A 19,349-nucleotide genomic window follows, 5' to 3' on the forward strand; every position below is an offset into this window, starting at 1 on the left:
AAAGCTAAGTGTTTACTCCATGGGGTAGAAAGAGAAGCTTAGGGGGAAGAAAAACAGCCCAAGGAAAATCCTGACACAGACAGCAGGGCAATCGCCCGGTGGCTGAGAGCACCAACTAGTATCTAGGGCCCGGATCGTGAGTGAAGATTGTGGTCATCCTCCCATGAGAAGGGACAAGCCACAGAGACATCTTAAGACTGGGAGTGTCAAGATTACATTTGTTCATGATAAGAATGACTCTAGCTCCTGGTGAGATCAGACTGAAAGGGAACAAGGTTTCCTCTGCATGGTTAGGAGGCTGTTGAGACGAGATGGCAGTAGCCTTGATGAGGATGGTGACCCCCAAGGTGGAGGGTAGATTAAGTGGATGTTTGGAAGACAGAGGCATTCGAGAAGCATGAAGGAAAAAAGAAATGCAACACAATTCAAGGAATGGTCTTCTGGTAATGTAACTAAGAAGGTAGGAAGGAGGAGGAGGAGGTAGAGGAGAAGAAGGATCAGCACCATGTTGGAAAGGTGGGAAAATGAATAAAACTAATACACAAGTAACAGGGCTGTCCCAGGGAGCAAAGTTAATCAGCTTTCACCACTTTATGCCAATGACTCAATCCCATTCATTTTGATAGAAACATTTAATTTTAAGTGTATTTACAGTGGCAGGCAATTTATCCAAGCATTAAGATGCTGCACTGAATTTTCATAGGCTAATCAGCACCTGACGATTTATTACTCAGAAGGAACTCTTAGACTTTGCATTTACATGAAAATTACTTAATCAATTTCTCAGTAGACTAGGGAAAAAAGAGTGTTATCAAAAAGGGATAGCACATATGGGCATAATCAGATCTCTCTATAGACATTCTGATTGAATTGCTTTGAGTTGAATATCACAAAATCAAGGAGAGGGAGACAGACAGACAGAGACAGGGACTGAGATGACATGGTGTCTAAATCGTTCTGCATACTGGGTGAAATAACACATATAAACCGGGGCAGAACCACAGCAAATTAATTCTCTGTGCTGTTTGTCATCTGAGTCATATATTCCTACCCTGTTATCAGAGAATGGTGTATAAATTATTTACTTTACAAAGCATTTCCTGATAACTTAAAGGGACAGCAGTTTCTCTTTTCATGCAGATAGCGAGGACATCCTCCAAGAGGAGTGAACTTTCCCTCTTTAGCTTCCTTTTCCAGATCTAGCAGGCTAAGTACAGGAAACAAAGAGCATTTTTAGAAGTGACTTGCAGATCCTGCTGTTTCTAGCAAGATCTTCTTCCACAGCAAACTCGACATCAGGATAGTTGTCAACCCGTAGGGTATTAACCTTCACTTAACAACTCTGAAATTTGGATCTTTGCTGACCTTGCCTTAGAACTGAATCAGAATGAACCTGAACTCCGAGAAATCGACCTTAAGCTATCTGCAAGACCAGAAACAACAACAAGCCCCCTCCTTGTAATATCTGCAGCCTGGAGGGGAAAATCGGCAGCAAGACAAAGCAGCCCACAAGGCAGGTTCAAGGGCACTTACATATATCTGATTGTTCCCAAAGCGCTTCTGAATTTCATAAAGCAGGCTGCCATCATTCAGCTCGCTCAGCGTCGCCAGGTCATCACTGGGAGCGGGAGGCATCAGCTTGACCTGGAGAAAAAATGAAGTAAGATCAATTCTAATTGCTTTCCAATCAACTTTCTTCACAGTTGGATGTTCCATTTCCAATTACATGTCAAAAGTTTAAAGACCACGTGAGTTTGAAACCATTATTAAAAGATGAAATGGTTCACTTAGAAGGAACAACAGCCACAGAGAAATGTATTCAGATGAGAATTTCTGTCCTATGTCTGTGGGTGCGCTCACACACACTAACACACGCACCCCCCAGTGCTACCTTCCGTCCTGCAAAGGCATCAGTCTGCCAAAATCATTTCAGCACGTCGACTTTCCTAGTCCCCACTTAAAATGTAGACAGCTCTGAGCTGTGCTGCATCCTCTACGACCAGCAGCTGAAAAGCTCACGTATCTGCAGTGTTTCCAAAGCTAAAGCAAAACTTCTCCTATTACTGTTGTTGGCATGGTGAAGGAACCAGTGTGCCTGGAATTTAGTTTCCGCATACATGTAGGAGGAGGCCAGATTTTGAAAGAAGACTCTAGAATTTTGGCTTGGGATCTTTTATTCTTTTCTACATAACTCCTACAATGAAAGTAGCTGTGAGATTAAGATAATTCTGTCATAACGAAAAACATGTTTCCCTATTCAACTTAATAGAAAATGACAGCGTTAAAAAAACTGGGAAATATTTCAAATAAAAAAGATGAATTTGGGTGATTTAATTAGACGGTAATCTATCATTCGCAAGTTAGGAATGGACCATGTTTAATTTTACATACACAAGATACGTTGTGCTAAACAGATGCTTGATCTACGAGAACAGCTTTGGTTTTCTTTTGTCAAACACAGAGGAGCCAAAGATCAAGAATATTCTTATCAAAGCCTCTGCGAGTTCATTGGTGCCCATAGTGAATTTTTAATAACAGCAAGTTTATTTGCGTCATTTGTATTCGCGTTTGTATTCTATATTTGCATTGCCTTTTGTATTTATATTTGCATTACATATCTTAACATTGTATGTATCACTGTTAAAGAATTTGAACTTAAATATTATTGTTTATCAGCTAAATGTTTATGGCATTGACAAATACTACACATTAAAAAAAACCTAAACGTAGGATGATCTCTCTGATATGAGTGACTGGTTCGCAAAATGCAATCTTTCTCAGGAGTTCATAAATTCAAGTCAGTGCTTTCCCAGGCTGCTTGTAATCCTAATGTATTCATAATGGAAACTCAAATTCTTTCCTGGGAATCGTTAAGTGGTCAGAAGAGTGGCTTGTTATGTCTTCCAGTTAGACGGGTATCACACAGTGGACTCTGGTGTGAGAAATACCACCATTTATGTAAGCGGCGAACACCATCTTCCAAAAGGAAGTTGTTTATGTACTAAAAGTTGATTTGTAAAATACTCCAGACTTCATGAGGGTCAAGAACCAACCTCTCCTCGCCCCAAACCATGCACACACTCAGCCAACACTCTGAGTCCATATTCTTTGCTTTTGCAGCATTTAAAAGAAACAGGCCTCAAAATACCCTTCAGAATTAACCTGTAAGGAGCATATTACATAGTCTCATTAAAATTAGTCAATTAATTAACTTTAATTAGTTAGAGGCATAGCTGGAAGACTTTGATACTGTCAGAAATATTTAAACAGTCAAGAGTAAGGGCGCCTGGGTGGCTCAGTCATTAAGCATCTGCCTTCGGCTCAGGTCATGATCCCAGGGTCCTGGGATCGAGCCCCACATCGGGCTCCCTGCTCTGCGGGAAGCCTGCTTCTCCCTCTCCCACTCCCCCTGCTTGTGTTCCTGCTCTCGCTATGTCTCTCTCTCTGTCAAATAAATAAATAAAATCTTAAATAAATAAATAAATAAATAAACAGTCAAGAGTAGAAACCAAAAGCTGGTACTTGTGGCTGATAAAAATTGAAGTCATCATGCCCCTCCTCTCCTGATACTCTTCTGGGTTGTCAAAATCAATTCTGGGATTGTGTGGTATCTGTTGTGTTGTTTTTGTTTTTGTTTTTTTCACATTCAACACTTAGTTCTACTTTGAAGAGTCTCGTAGGCCCGAAATGCTGCCGGGGAAGTGACCAGCAGTCTGTGGACCCAGGCAGCATTCCACTCTGCATTTCTCATCAGTCATGCGGATTTGGGTAAAAATCTTACACACTGAACTGAGTCTCCCCACCTTAAAAATGCTGGAAACTGAAGCACATCTAAGGCATCGATTACTTTTGTACTCATGGGGGTGAATGTGTTTAAATCTCAGTGGCGGATCTTCCCGGCTGGGGGACCCTGAACCTTCTTCTTCCGTAAGTCACTTTCATTGTCTTTCATAATACGGAAGATGATGGGGTGTCCCTCACAGGAGGCTGTGAGGATGAGTCTGCGAGGAGGCCCAGCAAGGCGTCTGGTGTGCAGGTAAGTGTGCAGTAACGGGGTGCACCGTTATCTAGCGAAACATCTGGAGAGGGCCGTGAGCACCACAGGTAAACTTCCTGCCAACTTCCCTGAGGGCTGCCTTTGGAGGAAGGGGGAGCAAATCTGCAGAGGGCTCTGGGCCAATCTGTGCGGCTCTCAGCAGAGACCCTCAGCTTTCACCTGCTCTAAAAACTGGAATTCTCTTTCACATATCGTTTTGGGAAAGAATCTGCTGTGAAATAATAATTTTGAAAAGTTTGAAACTCGTGGATATAATCCAACAGTAGATGCAGAACTTATGGCCCAGAAAGGTCACACAGTTTCCCTGGGGTCACACAGCGGATAGGTCAGAAGGGGAAGCTGGGACAATACCCATCAGGGAACAGTGGAGAAAGTCTAGCAGATAACGAATAAACTGACAATGTGTATTCAATCACTCCCCTTTCTTTTCCTGGCTCACGGGCTCTTTGCCAGGCGCTGCGCTAGAGGTTTGGTACAGAGAGGGAGCAAAAGGATGTGGTCTTGTACCTCAAGAGTGTTGACAGTTCGCTGGGGGAGAAGGATGGACGCAAGTAAGAAACTGCAGTTATAAAAGGTGCTACGAGGGAAAACAAGAGGATGCTGTGAAAAGTGAAAAAGTGCACTCTCGCTTGGGTGGTTAGAAGTCCTCCCAGATGAGATGGAGCAAAGCTGCACCTGGGCCCTATCCAGCAAGGCCGTCCCGCAGGGTGCATGAGAAGATGCGCAGGCAGAAGGAAGAACTCGGTAAGGGCCCGAAGGTCCTGCCTGTGAGCTGCAGGGCAGGAGGAAACAGGGCAGGTGGTGGTGGAAGGGAAGAGAGATGCACCCGGGGACAGATGCTGAGGCTACAAGAAGAGCTGCCACGCTCACCGTGGCCGGGATCTGCGCTGGATTTACTACTCGCGACCCTCGGAGATGAGATCTAAGGTTTACTTATACTGAGAGACAACTGCACCGTATCCAGGATCACAGACGCGAGTGTGTGCCCTTAAATATGAAAGGAATTCAGAAAATAAGTACAAATGGGTAAGCATGTATTTCCAAGAAATAAAAAGCCTACTGGCAAAAGTCTTTATAGAGAGAGACATAAAAGGAAACTTTCATTATCAATTTAGAGACGGATGTAAATATCCTCTTTCCAGTGTCTTTGCGAGCATTTCCTGAAAGTAAAAAATGTATACATCTACATACACACAGATATGCACCCCAGAAAATGGATATGGATGTGCAAATGTATATCCATACACATTATACACGTACAAGCTAATACACGCATATATATACATTCATGCATCTACATGATATGGTACAAGCCAATAATGGATTGCAATAACTTTGAACAATGCAAAAATAAGACAAAAGGCTCCATCAAGTTAGCATACATATTTAACTCCCAAAGCATCATAAAAAGGGGACAAATCAAAAGCAAGAGTTTTTCTTTAGAAGAAATGGTTTACATTTCTTAGATAATAAACTTCCTCTTATAACCACAGTGCTAACAAGCTCAATGCAAATTTCTGGGTGTATGTTTAGAAAAAGCATGAAGAGTACTAACAGAAGTCCCACATTTGTTCCGACAAGCCCGAAAGAGTTATTGCAGACATCTCGTTGGTATTCTTGAGGATTTCCATCTACGGTGGCACAGCTGTTTCTCGGGTTAGGGAAAATACTAGGCTGACAGTAAAAATGGGAAGACGCCCTAGCAGTAATGTGAAATGTGACAAATACAGTGTGAGAGCCAGTCAAGAGAAGCATTCCTTGCATTTATCACAACAGGATCCCAAAAGGATCAGGAAGGAGGCTTTCCTAATTGATGTTAAGCAAGGCCATCAAAGGGACACATTCTTTATAAAGATTTCAAAAGCCCGGGGACACCTGCTAGCGAGTGGAAAGAAAAAGAAAAAGGCACCTCTGAATATTTTTATGTTATAGTTGTCGGCTGGATAACGTCTACTGCCAAAGTCCGCCAAACAATTACAACAAGGCAAAACAGAGATGGGATAAATACGTAAAAAAGATTAACATCCTCTCTCTAGGACTGACCACTATGATTTCTATGAAGATATATATCCCTAACTATCTCTGTAAAAGGAGAGATCTAGAACATAAACTAGAAATCGTTCAGGATAGAAAGTCAGGACGAACTTCAGAGAAACACTTTGAGAAATGTTTCGAGACCCAAAGGGAACTTAACATTTGGGAATAATCGGACTTCCCTGATTCCTGGTCTCCACTTGTCAACACTGCGTGGCGTGCCGTCCACTTTACTGTTTTGTTCGTTTGTGACGTCCCCTCTGGGAGATGAGCAGTATGTGTGCAGAAACTACAAGTCCAATAGATAAAAGAGGTGGTCTGACAAATGGGAGAAGAGAAACAGTATCTTGGGGAGAGGAAACAACCGAGTATTCATGAATAAAGAGGAAAGAGGAAGTCAGGAGAGAAACGAGGTGACCGGGATGGTCCTAGCAGGGAAAAAGGTGATAATCTGACAAATACTGTTTTCCAAAGCTTAAGCTCATCCCCATGCCCAGACAGCATTTTAATTATTCCCCCCTGCTTCTGTTCTTCTGTTAGATGTTTGTACGGCAATAAAACCTATCAGGTCCTTTTGCTTACTAGTGCTTTGCCTGGCCGAGGATTTACACTTTCGTGTACATGGAGATGGGTGTGTCTGTGGACCACAGGAAGAGAATTCTCGCCCATCTTCAAAACCCCTGTATCACACACGCAGCCGTGGATCGCCAACCTCCTCTCCTGTTTACAGAACCATCACAGGTCCATGGGGCTCCGGAATATGCTCCTTGCAGTGCCCCCAATACAGAACGGGATCCAGCGTAAAAGAAATACTTGTGATTCTCAGCAATTTGCTTACAGTTCTGGAGTTTGATCATTTTATAACTTAATATGCAGGGCGCCTGGGTGGTTCCATGGGTCGGGCGTCCGACTCTTGATTTCAGCTCAGGTCATGATCTCAGGGTCGTGGGATGGAGCTCTGTATAGGGGGCTCTGCACTTAGTGGGGAGTCTGCTCTCCCTCCCCCTCTGCCCCTCCCCCGCTTGCACGTGTGTGTGCGCACATGCGCGCACACTCTCTCTCTCCCAAATGAATAAATAAATCTTAAAAAAAAACTTAATCTGTAAACTGAGTGTAAATTAAGTAATGAAAAGGGATAATAACTTGCCCACAGTGGTATTCTGAGGATTAAGACAATGCAGGTGAATGCATGTTTAAGCATTGCAATGTTCATATAAAGTATAATTTTGTATTATTATTGTCTAAGGTCATCTATGTTTGCACTGATAAAAATAAAGCGCAGTGGATGTGTTGACTGGAATTACATCAAGAGCAGATAAATTCAGCCATTCTGGATAAACCTAACATACAGTCAGTCTATATCAATAACAATAAAAACATAAATGCATCTTAGTGCATTTTTACTCTGTTCTTGGCAAATGTGTTACAACCATATAGCCCTCATTTCTGTCAGCTCCGTAACAACCCTGTGAGACCTATACCATGTACCCATTTCACAGATGGGGCTTATGAGGTCAAGGAACCTCCAAGCCATAGACTTTCAGCAGCAGACCTAGCCAGAGCATCTGCCTTTCTCTGAACTCCCAGACTAATGTGCCTTCACTCAGTGGAATAAAATTGGAATTTCAAGTGTGAACTAAATTTAAAGAAATATATTCACAAAGGAAGGAAGTGGAGGAAGGGAGAGGGGGGAAAAGAAGTCAGACAATTAGAGAGAGAATGAAGGAAGAAGGCGGGGGAGGAGAAAGAGAGGGAAAGGCAGAGTGGAAAGGAATTTAAAGGAAGAATGTCTTTTTTTTTTTTTTTTAAGATTTTATTTATTTATTTGAGAGAGAGAGAGAATGAGAGACAGAGAGCATGAGAGGGGGGAGGGTCAGAGGGAGAAGCAGACTCCCTGCCAAGCAGGGAGCCCGATGCGGGACTCGATCCCGGGACTCCAGGATCATGACCTGAGCCGAAGGCAGTCGCTTAACCAACTGAGCCACCCAGGCGCCCTAAAGGAAGAATGTCTTGCACACTTTTAAGCAACTGAAGAAAAATTCTACCTTCTCAGAGATATTATGTGTTCATTTTGGCGATTATCAGAACCAAAAAAAGTTTAAATCAAACCTTGAATATTCACTCACACAGTTACCATTTGATAAAACCTCCATTTTATAAAAATCTGGAAGGAGAGATTCTGTGGCTTTTGTTTCAATTTTTAAAAAATTTTCTACATTACATATTTCTCCTTAAGATGTTAATCAGAATGTTCTTGCTTTGACAAGTCTTTTCTAAAGCTCTCTTATGAAATGTGAAAATATAATCCAGTCAGTGGATAATGTTGGTCTTCCATGGGAGAGAATCACCCACGCACCTCACGGCCAAGAAGAGATGCCCGCGGTGCCCACAGCGGGAGATGAGAGCCAATAAATGTTCCATCGATAATGTATGAATGCAAAAGCTGAATAACAGCTGCTCCCTCTTCAGTACCAAACAAACAGAACATGATTGCAACTGCCTTTAATGTCTAGGATATAATTATAAATTGTATAATTATAAAGAGCTTAACATTAAAATCAGAAAGGCTATTCTATAAGGCTTATACTTGACATCATGTTGTATCTTCTCTTTTTTTAAGATTTTAATTTTTAAATTTTTTTTAAGATTTTATTTTATTTATTAGAGAGAGAGAACATGCGTGTGATGGGGGACAGGGGCAGAGGGAGACAGAGAGAGAGAATCTCAAGCAAACTCCCCGCTGAGCACAGAGCCCCACGAAGGGCTCCATCTCAGGACCCTGACTGAGATCATGACCTGAGCCAAAACCAAGACTTGAACGCTTAACTGACTGAGCCACCCAGGTGCCCCTAAGATCTTAATTTTTTAGAGCAGTTTTAGATTCACAGCAAAATTGAGAGGAAAGTACAGAGATTTCCCATATACCCCTGTCCCCACTGGTGCACAGCCTTCCTCACTATTAATACTCCCCACCAGAATGATGACATTTCTTACAGGTGAACCTACATGGACACGTCACCATCACCCCAAGTCCATGCTGTACATCAGGGCTCACTCTGGGTGTTGTACATTCTGGGAGTTTAGACACATGTGTGATGACATGCATCCATGACTACAAAATCATACAGAGCAGTTTCAATGCCCTAAAAATCCTCTGGGCTCCACCTCTTCATCCCTCCCCCCACCAACCCAGGCAACCAGTGATCTTCTTACTGTCTCCATGGTTTTGCCTTTTCCAGAATGTCAAATACTAGAATCATGCTGTATATGTCCTTTTCAGATCGGCTTCTTTCACTCAGTAATATGCATTTAAGGTTATAGGAAGTTCATAGGACCCTTACAAAAGTTAAGAAAGAACTTTGCCTTACATCTTACCTAACATTCAATTTGCCTACTGCTATGGACTGAACTGCATTCCTCTAAATTCATGTGTGGAGGCTCTCAATGTGACTCTTTGGAGATGGGGTCTTAAGGAGGTAATGAAGGTTAAAGGAGGTCCTAGGGGTGGGGCCCTGATCCCACAGGATTGGCATGCTTACAAGAAACACCAGACAGTTCATTCCTCTCTCTGTCTCTGTTTCCTCCCCCACCCCCCACTCCCCACACAAGGACACAGGGAGAAAGCAGCCAGGAAGGGGACGTTCATCAGAAACCTTACCAGCAGACACCTTGATCTTGTACTTCAAGTCTCCAGAACTGTGAAAAATAAACTGTTGCCTAAGCCCCCCAGTTTGTCATATTTTGTTACAGCAGCCTAAGCTGACAAATACACCTACTGAAATTTAAAAGTACCTCAAAATTACAAAAAATATTTATTAGTTATTTTGAAATAATAAAAATTAAGGAAACTAAAATTAAATCTTGAAAAGATGGTCTTAGAAAAATCGAGCTAAAATGTCTTTAATATATTCAAAATAAGATACAATGAAACACACCAGTTTCAAGGATTATGCTGACATTTATAAAATTACTCTGCCATTTATAAAACATGAAGCATATAAAAATCATTGATTTCTCTAGGGAAATGTACTAATTTCTATAACCCCAAGCTCATCAAAGTGATCTCCCATAACGTGGGCACTGTGGCACGCACATACACCGCCCCCCCCACACACACAGAGTTACACACCAACAGATACTTTTCATAAATGACTCTTAGTGATTGATTTTCCTTTCTTGTTATGTAAAATATTGGATCTTTGAAAGAAACAAAAAGCATACCCTACATAATAATCAAAATGAGGACTAAGGACATAATTGGAAATATTCGGGAATTAGCATACTGGCTGAGCTTACATTCTTGATATATAAGTCAGGATATATATAAAATTCAAATCCTTGTACAACACAATAGCAGCTATGTTTGTTAATGGTCAATATAATATAACAGTTTATATATGGGAATTCAAAAAACTATTAACCTTTGCATTCATGAATCTTTCTTTGAATGGAAATTTGTGGGTGTTTGGTGTTGAAATGTTGGATTTATAAGGATGACGTAATAAGCAGGCATGCAGTAAAGGTGTACTTACCTGCTCAGGTTTTGTGGGGCCGTTCATGGTAGCATTTTCAGGGATGCTGTCGTGAGACTGTCGCTTGCATAGACCTTTTGTGACATCTTTGAACATAATGTCTTTCTCCAACATACTGTCTTGCTTGGCAATTGGCAACACCAGGGGACTGCTACGGAAAATAATCAATACTATAATTAGTCTTCTGCTAACATTGCCATATTAATCAAAAAGAACCACAACAGGACAGCTCAGTTATAGAAAGTTGTTTTATTCAGATAAGAAACCACTTCTTGACACACAGGGGAAAAAAAACGGTCAATGGGGAATCTGTCAACTTTCTATTAGTTCTAACTTCCATTCAATTTCAACTTTAAGAGAAAAATATATTCACTTCAACTTGAGAAGAAAATGTTTACAAATGTATATATGACTGTAGGAGACAAATCAACAAGCAATTTATAAGCTAAGGTTGAACGCACGACTGAACTAAGCAAGATATTTAAAGGTGAAAGTGAACTGCAAACAAGTGAAGGCACAAATTATACAATTAATTAAAATAGCGTTCATATACAACTTAAAATATGTTATGGAATCATGGGCAATATTTAGAGTTTGTAACGAAATAATATTAGGGGCAGTAGAGAGGAATGATGTGCTCAAGGATTCCAATACTGCAAGCAATAACTCCTTACTTCATTACAGCTCAAACTAGGCAAAAAATAAAAGCTACTTCATTTCTTTTGTTGTTCCGTAGACATCATTGCCAAAAGAAAGCTATTATTATGTAATGTCCATAAAAAATAAGCACAATATAAATGTTTAATTTGCATTGTAACACATTATGATAGTAAGATTTAAAAATGCATTTCCCTAAATGTTACCATACGAGCAGAAAGACATACATATTTAATCAAGTGCAATACATATAAACGTAATTATTTCATGTATTCTACAATAGCACTTGTGATTCTAATTAATGCTTAAATGTACTTTTTGGTTTTAAAAAAAATTCAGGTTTATTATGGTATTATCCGCATACGGTAAGTTTCACTTTGTGTAGATGTTCATGTCCTGTAGATGTCTATGTCAAATATATATATAGTTATACGTGGTTAAATATATACGTGTGTGTGTAACCCACATAACCTGTGATATACGGGATTTGTATCACTCCCAACCATCTCTTTGTGCCTGCTCTTCGGAACCCATTGTCTCCACTAGCCTCCTGCCCCTTGCAACCACTGATAATTATTTTTCACTATAGTTTGGCCTTTTCTAAAATGTCCTATGAAAGGGATCACAGAGCATGTAGCTGTTTGTATCTGCCTTCACGGACTTAACATCATGGGTTTTTTTGTTTGTTTTTCAGTCTTGAGGTCTTTTATTTTCTTTACATTTTTCATGCCATGAGTTCACAGGGAATGGGTTCCAGCAGTTCGGGCTCCTCTCCATTGGTTCTCACAAAGTGTGTTTCTCTGGGTGGGGCAGGCTGGCGCTTCAGTTGAACCCAAGTACCTCTCTCTTTGGCTTCCTTCTTTTCCTGATCATTTTCCTTCACACGCTTCAGGAAGCTATCTCGGCTCTTTGAGTGTTTAATATGCTCAATGCGTACATTAATTCTCTTGGCAAGAATCTTGCCCTTAACTTTTTGTTTACAACAATGCCAACAGCATGCTGAGTAACATTGTAGACTCTTCCAGTTTTGCCATGGTAACATTTGTGGGGCATTCCTTTTTGAACAGTGCTCATTCCCTTTATGTCCACAATATCACCTTTCTTATAGATGCACATGTATGTGGCCAAAGGAACAACTCCATGTTTTCTAAAAGGTCTAGAGAACATATAGCAGGTACCTCTCCTCTTTCCCTTTGTGTTGGTCATTTTGGCGAATTACTGGAAGATGGCAGTTCCGGCCGAAAGGAAGCTAACATCATGGTTTTGAGTTCATTCACGCTGCTCTACATACAATGGTTTGGTTTTTGGTGCCGAGTGATAGTCTCCCGGAGAATGCACTACACTTGGGTTGTCCAGTCACCAAACATGTGGGTTTGTCCAGCTGTTGTCAAGCGTAAGTGTAAGTGTGTTTCAAAGAACATTTTTTTTTTTTTTTTTTTTTGCCTATGCCTTGGGCGTCTTGTGTCTTATTTAAAAACTCTTTCCCTAACCCAAGGTCAAAAAGGTTTTCTCCTAGGTTTTATTCCAGAAATTTCATAGTTTCATGCTTTACATTTGGGTCTATGATGCATCATGAGTAGTTTTTGCATATGGTGCTATGTACGAGTCGGGGTTTGTTATGTTTTCATATGGCTGTCCAAATGTTTCAGCATCATTTTTGAAAAGAACATCTTTCCCCAGCCAATTATCTAAGATACCTTTGTTAAGATTCAATTGACCATATATGTATGGGTCTATTTGGGGATGTTCCATTGTGTTCCACTGATATAATAGTCTAGTCATACACCTATTACATTGTCTTGATTAATGTACCTGCACAGTAAGACTTGAAATCAAGTACTTTGACTCATCCAGCTTTGTTTTCTTTTGTTTTAGCTATTCGAGATCATTAGCATTTTCATATAGATTTTAAAATGTATTTGTCAATTTTTATAAACATGCCTACTGGGACTTTGATTAGCATTCTGCTCAACTGATCAATCAACTTGGAGAGAATTTACATATTAACAATGTTGAATTCTGTCATCCCGAAGCACAGTATATATCTCCATTTATTTTGATCATTAATTTCTCAGTATTTTATAACTTTTGGCTTTAAAGTCTTGCAAATAATGTTAGATTTATTTTGATCTTTTTATGTCATTACAAATGAATTTTTTATTTCAATCTCCTGTTGCTGTATATAGAAATGCAAATGATTTGGTAGACTAACATTCATTAGGGGAGGAAGAGAGTCATGTGACCACAAGGTCTCACTGTTTGCAGCCCATCTCTGGACCTTATCTTCCCACTTTACCACAGAGTCTAGAAAAATGTGGATAAAATAAGACCAGTAAATGGGCTACATGAGGTCCAGGGTTGAGGGAAAGGCCTGAGGAAGAGCTGAAGAACATATTTACAGAAATGTGAGGTCAGTTTTACTTTCCTTGAGCTCTGGATGATGATGTTTTATTCAATGAGGAGATTTTTTTTTTTAATTTAATTTATTTATTTGACAGAGAGAGAAAGCACAAGCAGGGGGAGCAGCAGAGGGAGAGGGAGAAGCAGCCTCCCCGCTAAGCAGGGAGCCCGATGTGGGACTCGGTCCCAGGACCCCGGGATCACGACCTGAGCCGAAGGCAGACGCTGAACTGACAGAGCTCCCCAGGCACCCCCACAATGAAGAGACTTTGAAGTAGGTGAAAAGGTATATTGATGAGAGACAGCAGGGGGCCAGGAGCTTATGTGTCTGAGTCAGAAAACTGCACTTTGATGCCAACTTTGGCACCCCGGGGCAAGTGAAAGAAGCATTCTCTAAAACCAATCTGCAAGAAAGGCCTCTACTGAGAGATTTCTAGCATCATGCACACCAAGGGCTTAGCACAGTGACTACAGTATTAAGCAGGCAAGGAAAGTCGTGATTTGTGTGGGTCCAGCACTGTTGAAGCTTCAAGGATTTTGCTCTATTTACAAACTAACAGGTTAGCTAGTTACTACTTCATGGATAGGCGTGGAAGACAAGAGATTCCTGGATCTGAGACAGAAGACTTCATGACTCACGCCACACACAGTATCCAGAGGTTCACGCTTGACCATGTCCCATGGTGGGTAGGAGGGGCCAACACAGGGGAAACTACATGCACGCTTACATGTGCAGTGTGTTGTGTTGGAGGAGAGAAACTGGTCGGGAGTCAAGTATTTTTTTGAGCAATCAGCAAACGCTGCACCAAGAAGCAGAGAAGCCACTGCTCCCCCCCCACCCCCCGCCGGGCATTTGCTCTGTGGTCTCCTTGAGCTACCTAATGGCCTGTATGACTGAGCACATATGCTTTGCTTTCTGACACACTGACCAACACTGGAGAGGGTGCTCAAGGCCCAGGGCAGACTATCTCTCTCAACAGTGTGGTTATTAATTTTAAAAATTCACTATAAAATTAGAATGCTTTTAATGCTTATAAAAATTTCATATCCAGATCTGCTGGAATACCATCGAGTGATAAGGTATTCATAACTTATTTCCTCCCTGAGCAACTGTGAAACAATGCTTGCTGTCCTAACTTGTATTCACCATTCCTGGAGCTCCCAAGGTGTATCCTCTGTTTCTCTGACATGAGAACCCTTCAAATATGTGAAGACCATTGCAGTTGCCCTATATTTTCTATAAGGTGAGTGGACCACCTATAAAACATTCTAATAATTAGTTGGAATTGAATGCAAGATAATCTCCATTCTAAGTACTTTATACATATTAACTCTATACATATTAACTCATATTAACAGCATTATAAGGAATATCTATTTTTCTGCATATTTATAGGTGAGTACACTGGGAGAGAGAGAAGAACGGGCTGTGGACACACAGTGAGGCAGGAGTGGAGGTGGGACTTGAGATACAGAGCTCGTGTTCTTAACCACCAGTCACACTGCCCGCATCCAAAATCCACCCTCATGCCTACCAAAATATTTCCTTACTTATCCACCCTTGAATGTCAATCACCTCTTTTTTTCTGCTTTGTAAGAAAGTCTTCAAAGAAAAACTAAAGAGAGGCTTTGCATAGACTATACCAGGTGTTTTGAGTATAAAGCGATGAAGAAAGCAATGGTTGGACTAGTCAGGTAGAAACTACATAAAATCACCAATTATAAAGGATTTCTATAAAGAAACAGTGAGTTTACTAAAATAGCTAAAATACTCTCCTATCTCAAGTCTAATCACAGCGTTAATAGCAGGATCTAGTCTATTTCCAACTGAGAAGTACACTTGGAAAGAAGATTGATCCAGGAATACAGTGACCTCATCCTAAGTCAGGTTTTGTTTGTTTGTTTGTTTGTTTTTAAGAGAGGGAGAGATAGAGGGCAGAGAGGAGCAGAAGGAGAGGGAGAGAGAATCTTAAGCAGGCTCCATGCCCCGCACAGAGCCCAACATGGGGCTCGATCTTACAACCCTGAGATCACTACAGGAGCCAAAATCAGGAGTCAGACACTTAACCGACTGAGCCACTCAGGCGCCCCTAAGTCAGTTTTTACCTCAAGTTGGCAACTACCTGACCCTGTAAGCCTTCAAAATCTCTGGGCCACATTTTGCCTTTGCAAATGCGGGGATTAGATGATGACATACGTCTAAGTGTATGCCAAGCCCTACAGACCTATGACGTTACTACATAATCCCTCTTTACACATCATCTCACCTACATCTTTAAAAATCACTTACACACTCAATAATATCATATATAATACCATAGATCTATTACTAACAATAATTGTTAGTAACTAGTTAAAAATACTCTTATTCATATAAGAAAAAATGGTTCTAAATAATACAATTGAATCGAATGACAACATATTTGTCATACACATATTTTCTGTAAGAAAATACAAAACCGATACCTTGGCTGATGGCATGTGATAATGTTTTAAAGGTTTATGGAAAACTGTGCTTTAGGTTTCTTTCCCACTTGTAAAATGAAATATATTTTATCCATAATCATTGTGATTAACAACAGCGTTCATACAAGATAACTTTTACATACTTAAATTTTCACTGATTATCCATTGGTACACTATGAACATGTACTAAAATGCTATTTTTCTAGAAAAAAGCAATAATTTTTAAGTAATCATTGCTATTTATTTCAACACTCATTAAATGTTTATCAACTATGATAAAATATTTGATATGAGATTAATTTTTAAAAAAAAATAAGATGCAGGTATATAGAAAGAACAAGAACTCAATAAAGAAAAAGAAAAACATAAAAGATAAAAAGAAATAGACCAAATTAATAGTAGTTTCATAAAAAACATAGACTACTGAAGGAAATGGACTTCACAGTCCCCTCATATTAGCTATACTTTGGACAGTCTTCTCCCCAACTTGAGACTGTGGCCTTCTCTTTTCTTAGAGTGCTTACTTTAGAGAACTTTCCATTGTAAATTCTTCCTTTGTCCTTCTGAGATGTAAATATTCTACAATCCCACAATGTCTTTCTCAAGGACCTGGGAGCCATTCTGTTGGAATGTAACCATCAGGATTGATAGAGGGAGCCCCAGTCTCCTGGTCTCTGTGGGAGGGAAGGGGCCTCACTTCCTTAAGCACCAACTAGAAAACTCTGGATGGCCTTCTCAAAAGGACCAGCCTTCCTGCTAATATCCCCAGGCTTTACCACAAGCTCATCCCAGCATTTAAAAGCTCTCTGAGTCAAGTTCACTCTCTCTCTTCCCATATTGCAATAGTCTTGAATAAAGTCTTCCTTTCATCTTTAACTTCTCTGGTATAATTTTTCTTTGACATTAATGAGTGAGTTTTTTCATGCTTCTATATGTTTTTCTGAGTTTTCCAAATTTTCCTCCGTAAGAAAATTTTATTTTGATTACATAAAAAAAAAGTATCAGGAACAGAAATTTATCAGTGAGAAACAGAAAAAAATAGGATTGAAAAGAGTATATTTTCTAAAAGAAGGCTTTGGTAAGGCAGATTCCACAAACATAAAGAAAATGGAGGAAGCAACCATTCAAGGACAATTTAGATGAAACTGGGGATAGACGGCTTTAACTTGACTGTGGACAAAACTACACAAGACTATACCAGTGGACAATCAATTTCTGAACTCTACGGGATTTATTCAAGACTTACTGATTTCTATAAACATAAAAGGCATTTCACGCAGAGCAAATGTGCCTATAGGAATTGAGATTTTATTTCTGAAAATGGAAACAGGAAGGTAATAAAATAAAACTAACAAAGGCAACAATTATTGCCCATTATGACTATAGCAATTTTAGAAAACTATAGACAACAAGCAAAATTGACTATATTGGGATATATTAGGCCAACAAAGAAAAAAATCAAACCAAAACAAATGTGAACAAAGACATGTATCATATGATCTCACTGATATGAGGAATTCTTAATCTCAGGAAACAAACTGAGGGTTGCTGGAGTGGTGGGGGTTGGGAGGGATGGGGTGGCTGGGTGATGGACACTGGGGAGGGTATGTGCTATGGTGAGGGCTGTGAAGTGTGTAAGACTGTTGAATCACAGACCTGTACCTCTGAAACAAATAATACATTATATGTTTAAAAAAAAAAAAAAAGAAGATAGTAGGAAGGGAAAAATGAAGGGGGGGAAATCGGAGGGGGAGACGAACCATGAGGGACTATGGACTCTGAGAAACAAACTGAGGGTTCTAGAGGGGAGGGGGGTGGGGGGATGGGTTAGCCTGGTGATGGGTATTAAAGAGGGCACGTATTGAATGGAGCACTGGGTGTTATACGCAAACAATGAATCATGGAACACTACATCAAAAATTAATGATGTACTGTATGGTGATTAACATAATAAAATAAAATTTTTAAAAAATACTAAAAAAAACAAATGTGAAGAAATGGCGTATGTGACTAGGTTATTTTGGTGGTGAAGTAATGTACTAAATAGATAGTTCTCAATTTACTAAATAGATAGTTCTCAATTTTAATCCTAAGAACACAGCTACATAAATTATTTACTATAAGGAATTTGGTTTTTCTGCATCTACAAAATAATGATGCAAAGCTTAATTTTGAATGGAACAGTTCTTGGAGAGCTTTGAGGTAATTGATATCTGTGCCCCCCAAAAAATGACTTTAGTTTTTGTAATAAAAAATACATTTAAAAAAACCTTGGCTTATTACTTGTGTTATAAGTAATATACTTGTGTTAAAAATATTACTTGTGTTAAAAAAGCAAAAATGTCAGGGGCCTGGGTGGCTCAGTCGGTTAAGCCTCTGACTTGATTTCAGCTCAAGTCTTGATCTCACAGTCCCGATCTCAGAGTCCTGAGGCCCCATGTCGGGATCCATGCTAGGTGTGGTGCCTATTTAAAAAAAAACAACAACGTGTCTCTTGCGGTTGAATTGGAAATGACACTGTTTTTAAGACATTTTATATTCATTTAGTAGTTCTCAACAGGTATCTACAAAGAAATTTTAAAAACCTAATTTAAAATAAGTTGAATGCAGCAGCTCTGTGAATGCATGAGTTTCTGCATATGCTGTGTTATACTGTGAGAAGGGACCGTCCAGCATATATTTATTTTTCTGAATAGGCATTTAATGAATGATATTTATATGAAACGACATTATCATCGTTCATTTGAGTCAAGGAAATACTTAATAATCAGCATTTTCAGACATTTTTAGTAAGTAAATTTGATAGAATTGGGCAAAACTTACGTAAGTTACTCGAGCAAGCTCCAGAACACACACACTGTGTGCAGTGTATTGTGCGCACGTCAGCACAGAAGATAAAAAGTGAAGAAAATGATGTGTGTGTTTGGTGGTGGGTGGAATAAGCTGCTTTGAAAGGTAGTGAGTTTCCATTTCTGGAGCACTTTCAACTGTAGGAAAAGAAAATGAATAGACATGGAAATGTCTGCCCCCTCCCTCTACCTTCCTCTTAAACTGAGTCTAGTTCTCGACCAACTTTGGAAAACCAACTAGTTATTCAACCATGCTTGAGGGATAGTGTAAATGGTTTAAAATTGGAAATCATATTAAATAATTCTCAAGGTTTCATGATGTCCCTGTATTGTGTGACATTTCTCTCTGTCCCC

General features: G+C 39.9%; 1 protein-coding gene and 1 pseudogene across 3 annotated transcripts in view; both read right to left on the reverse strand.

Moving 5' to 3' along the window:
• MYO16 (myosin XVI) overlaps positions 1 to 19,349 on the reverse strand; it is a 574,226-nt gene that overhangs the window by 294,274 nt on the left and 260,603 nt on the right. For all 3 annotated transcript variants that reach the window (XM_078070087.1, XM_078070086.1, XM_078070088.1), the window contains exons 10-11: positions 10,624 to 10,774; positions 1,534 to 1,644 (exon numbers count right to left, since the gene is read on the reverse strand). In XM_078070087.1, coding sequence (XP_077926213.1) covers positions 1,534 to 1,644; positions 10,624 to 10,774 — 262 coding nt within the window. The remainder of the gene's footprint in view (positions 1 to 1,533; positions 1,645 to 10,623; positions 10,775 to 19,349) is intronic.
• Positions 11,952 to 12,573, reverse strand: LOC118538135 (large ribosomal subunit protein eL21 pseudogene; annotated as a pseudogene).

This window comes from Halichoerus grypus, chromosome 4 (genome assembly GCF_964656455.1).
Source record: "Halichoerus grypus chromosome 4, mHalGry1.hap1.1, whole genome shotgun sequence".
NCBI classification, from domain to species: domain Eukaryota; kingdom Metazoa; phylum Chordata; class Mammalia; order Carnivora; family Phocidae; genus Halichoerus; species Halichoerus grypus.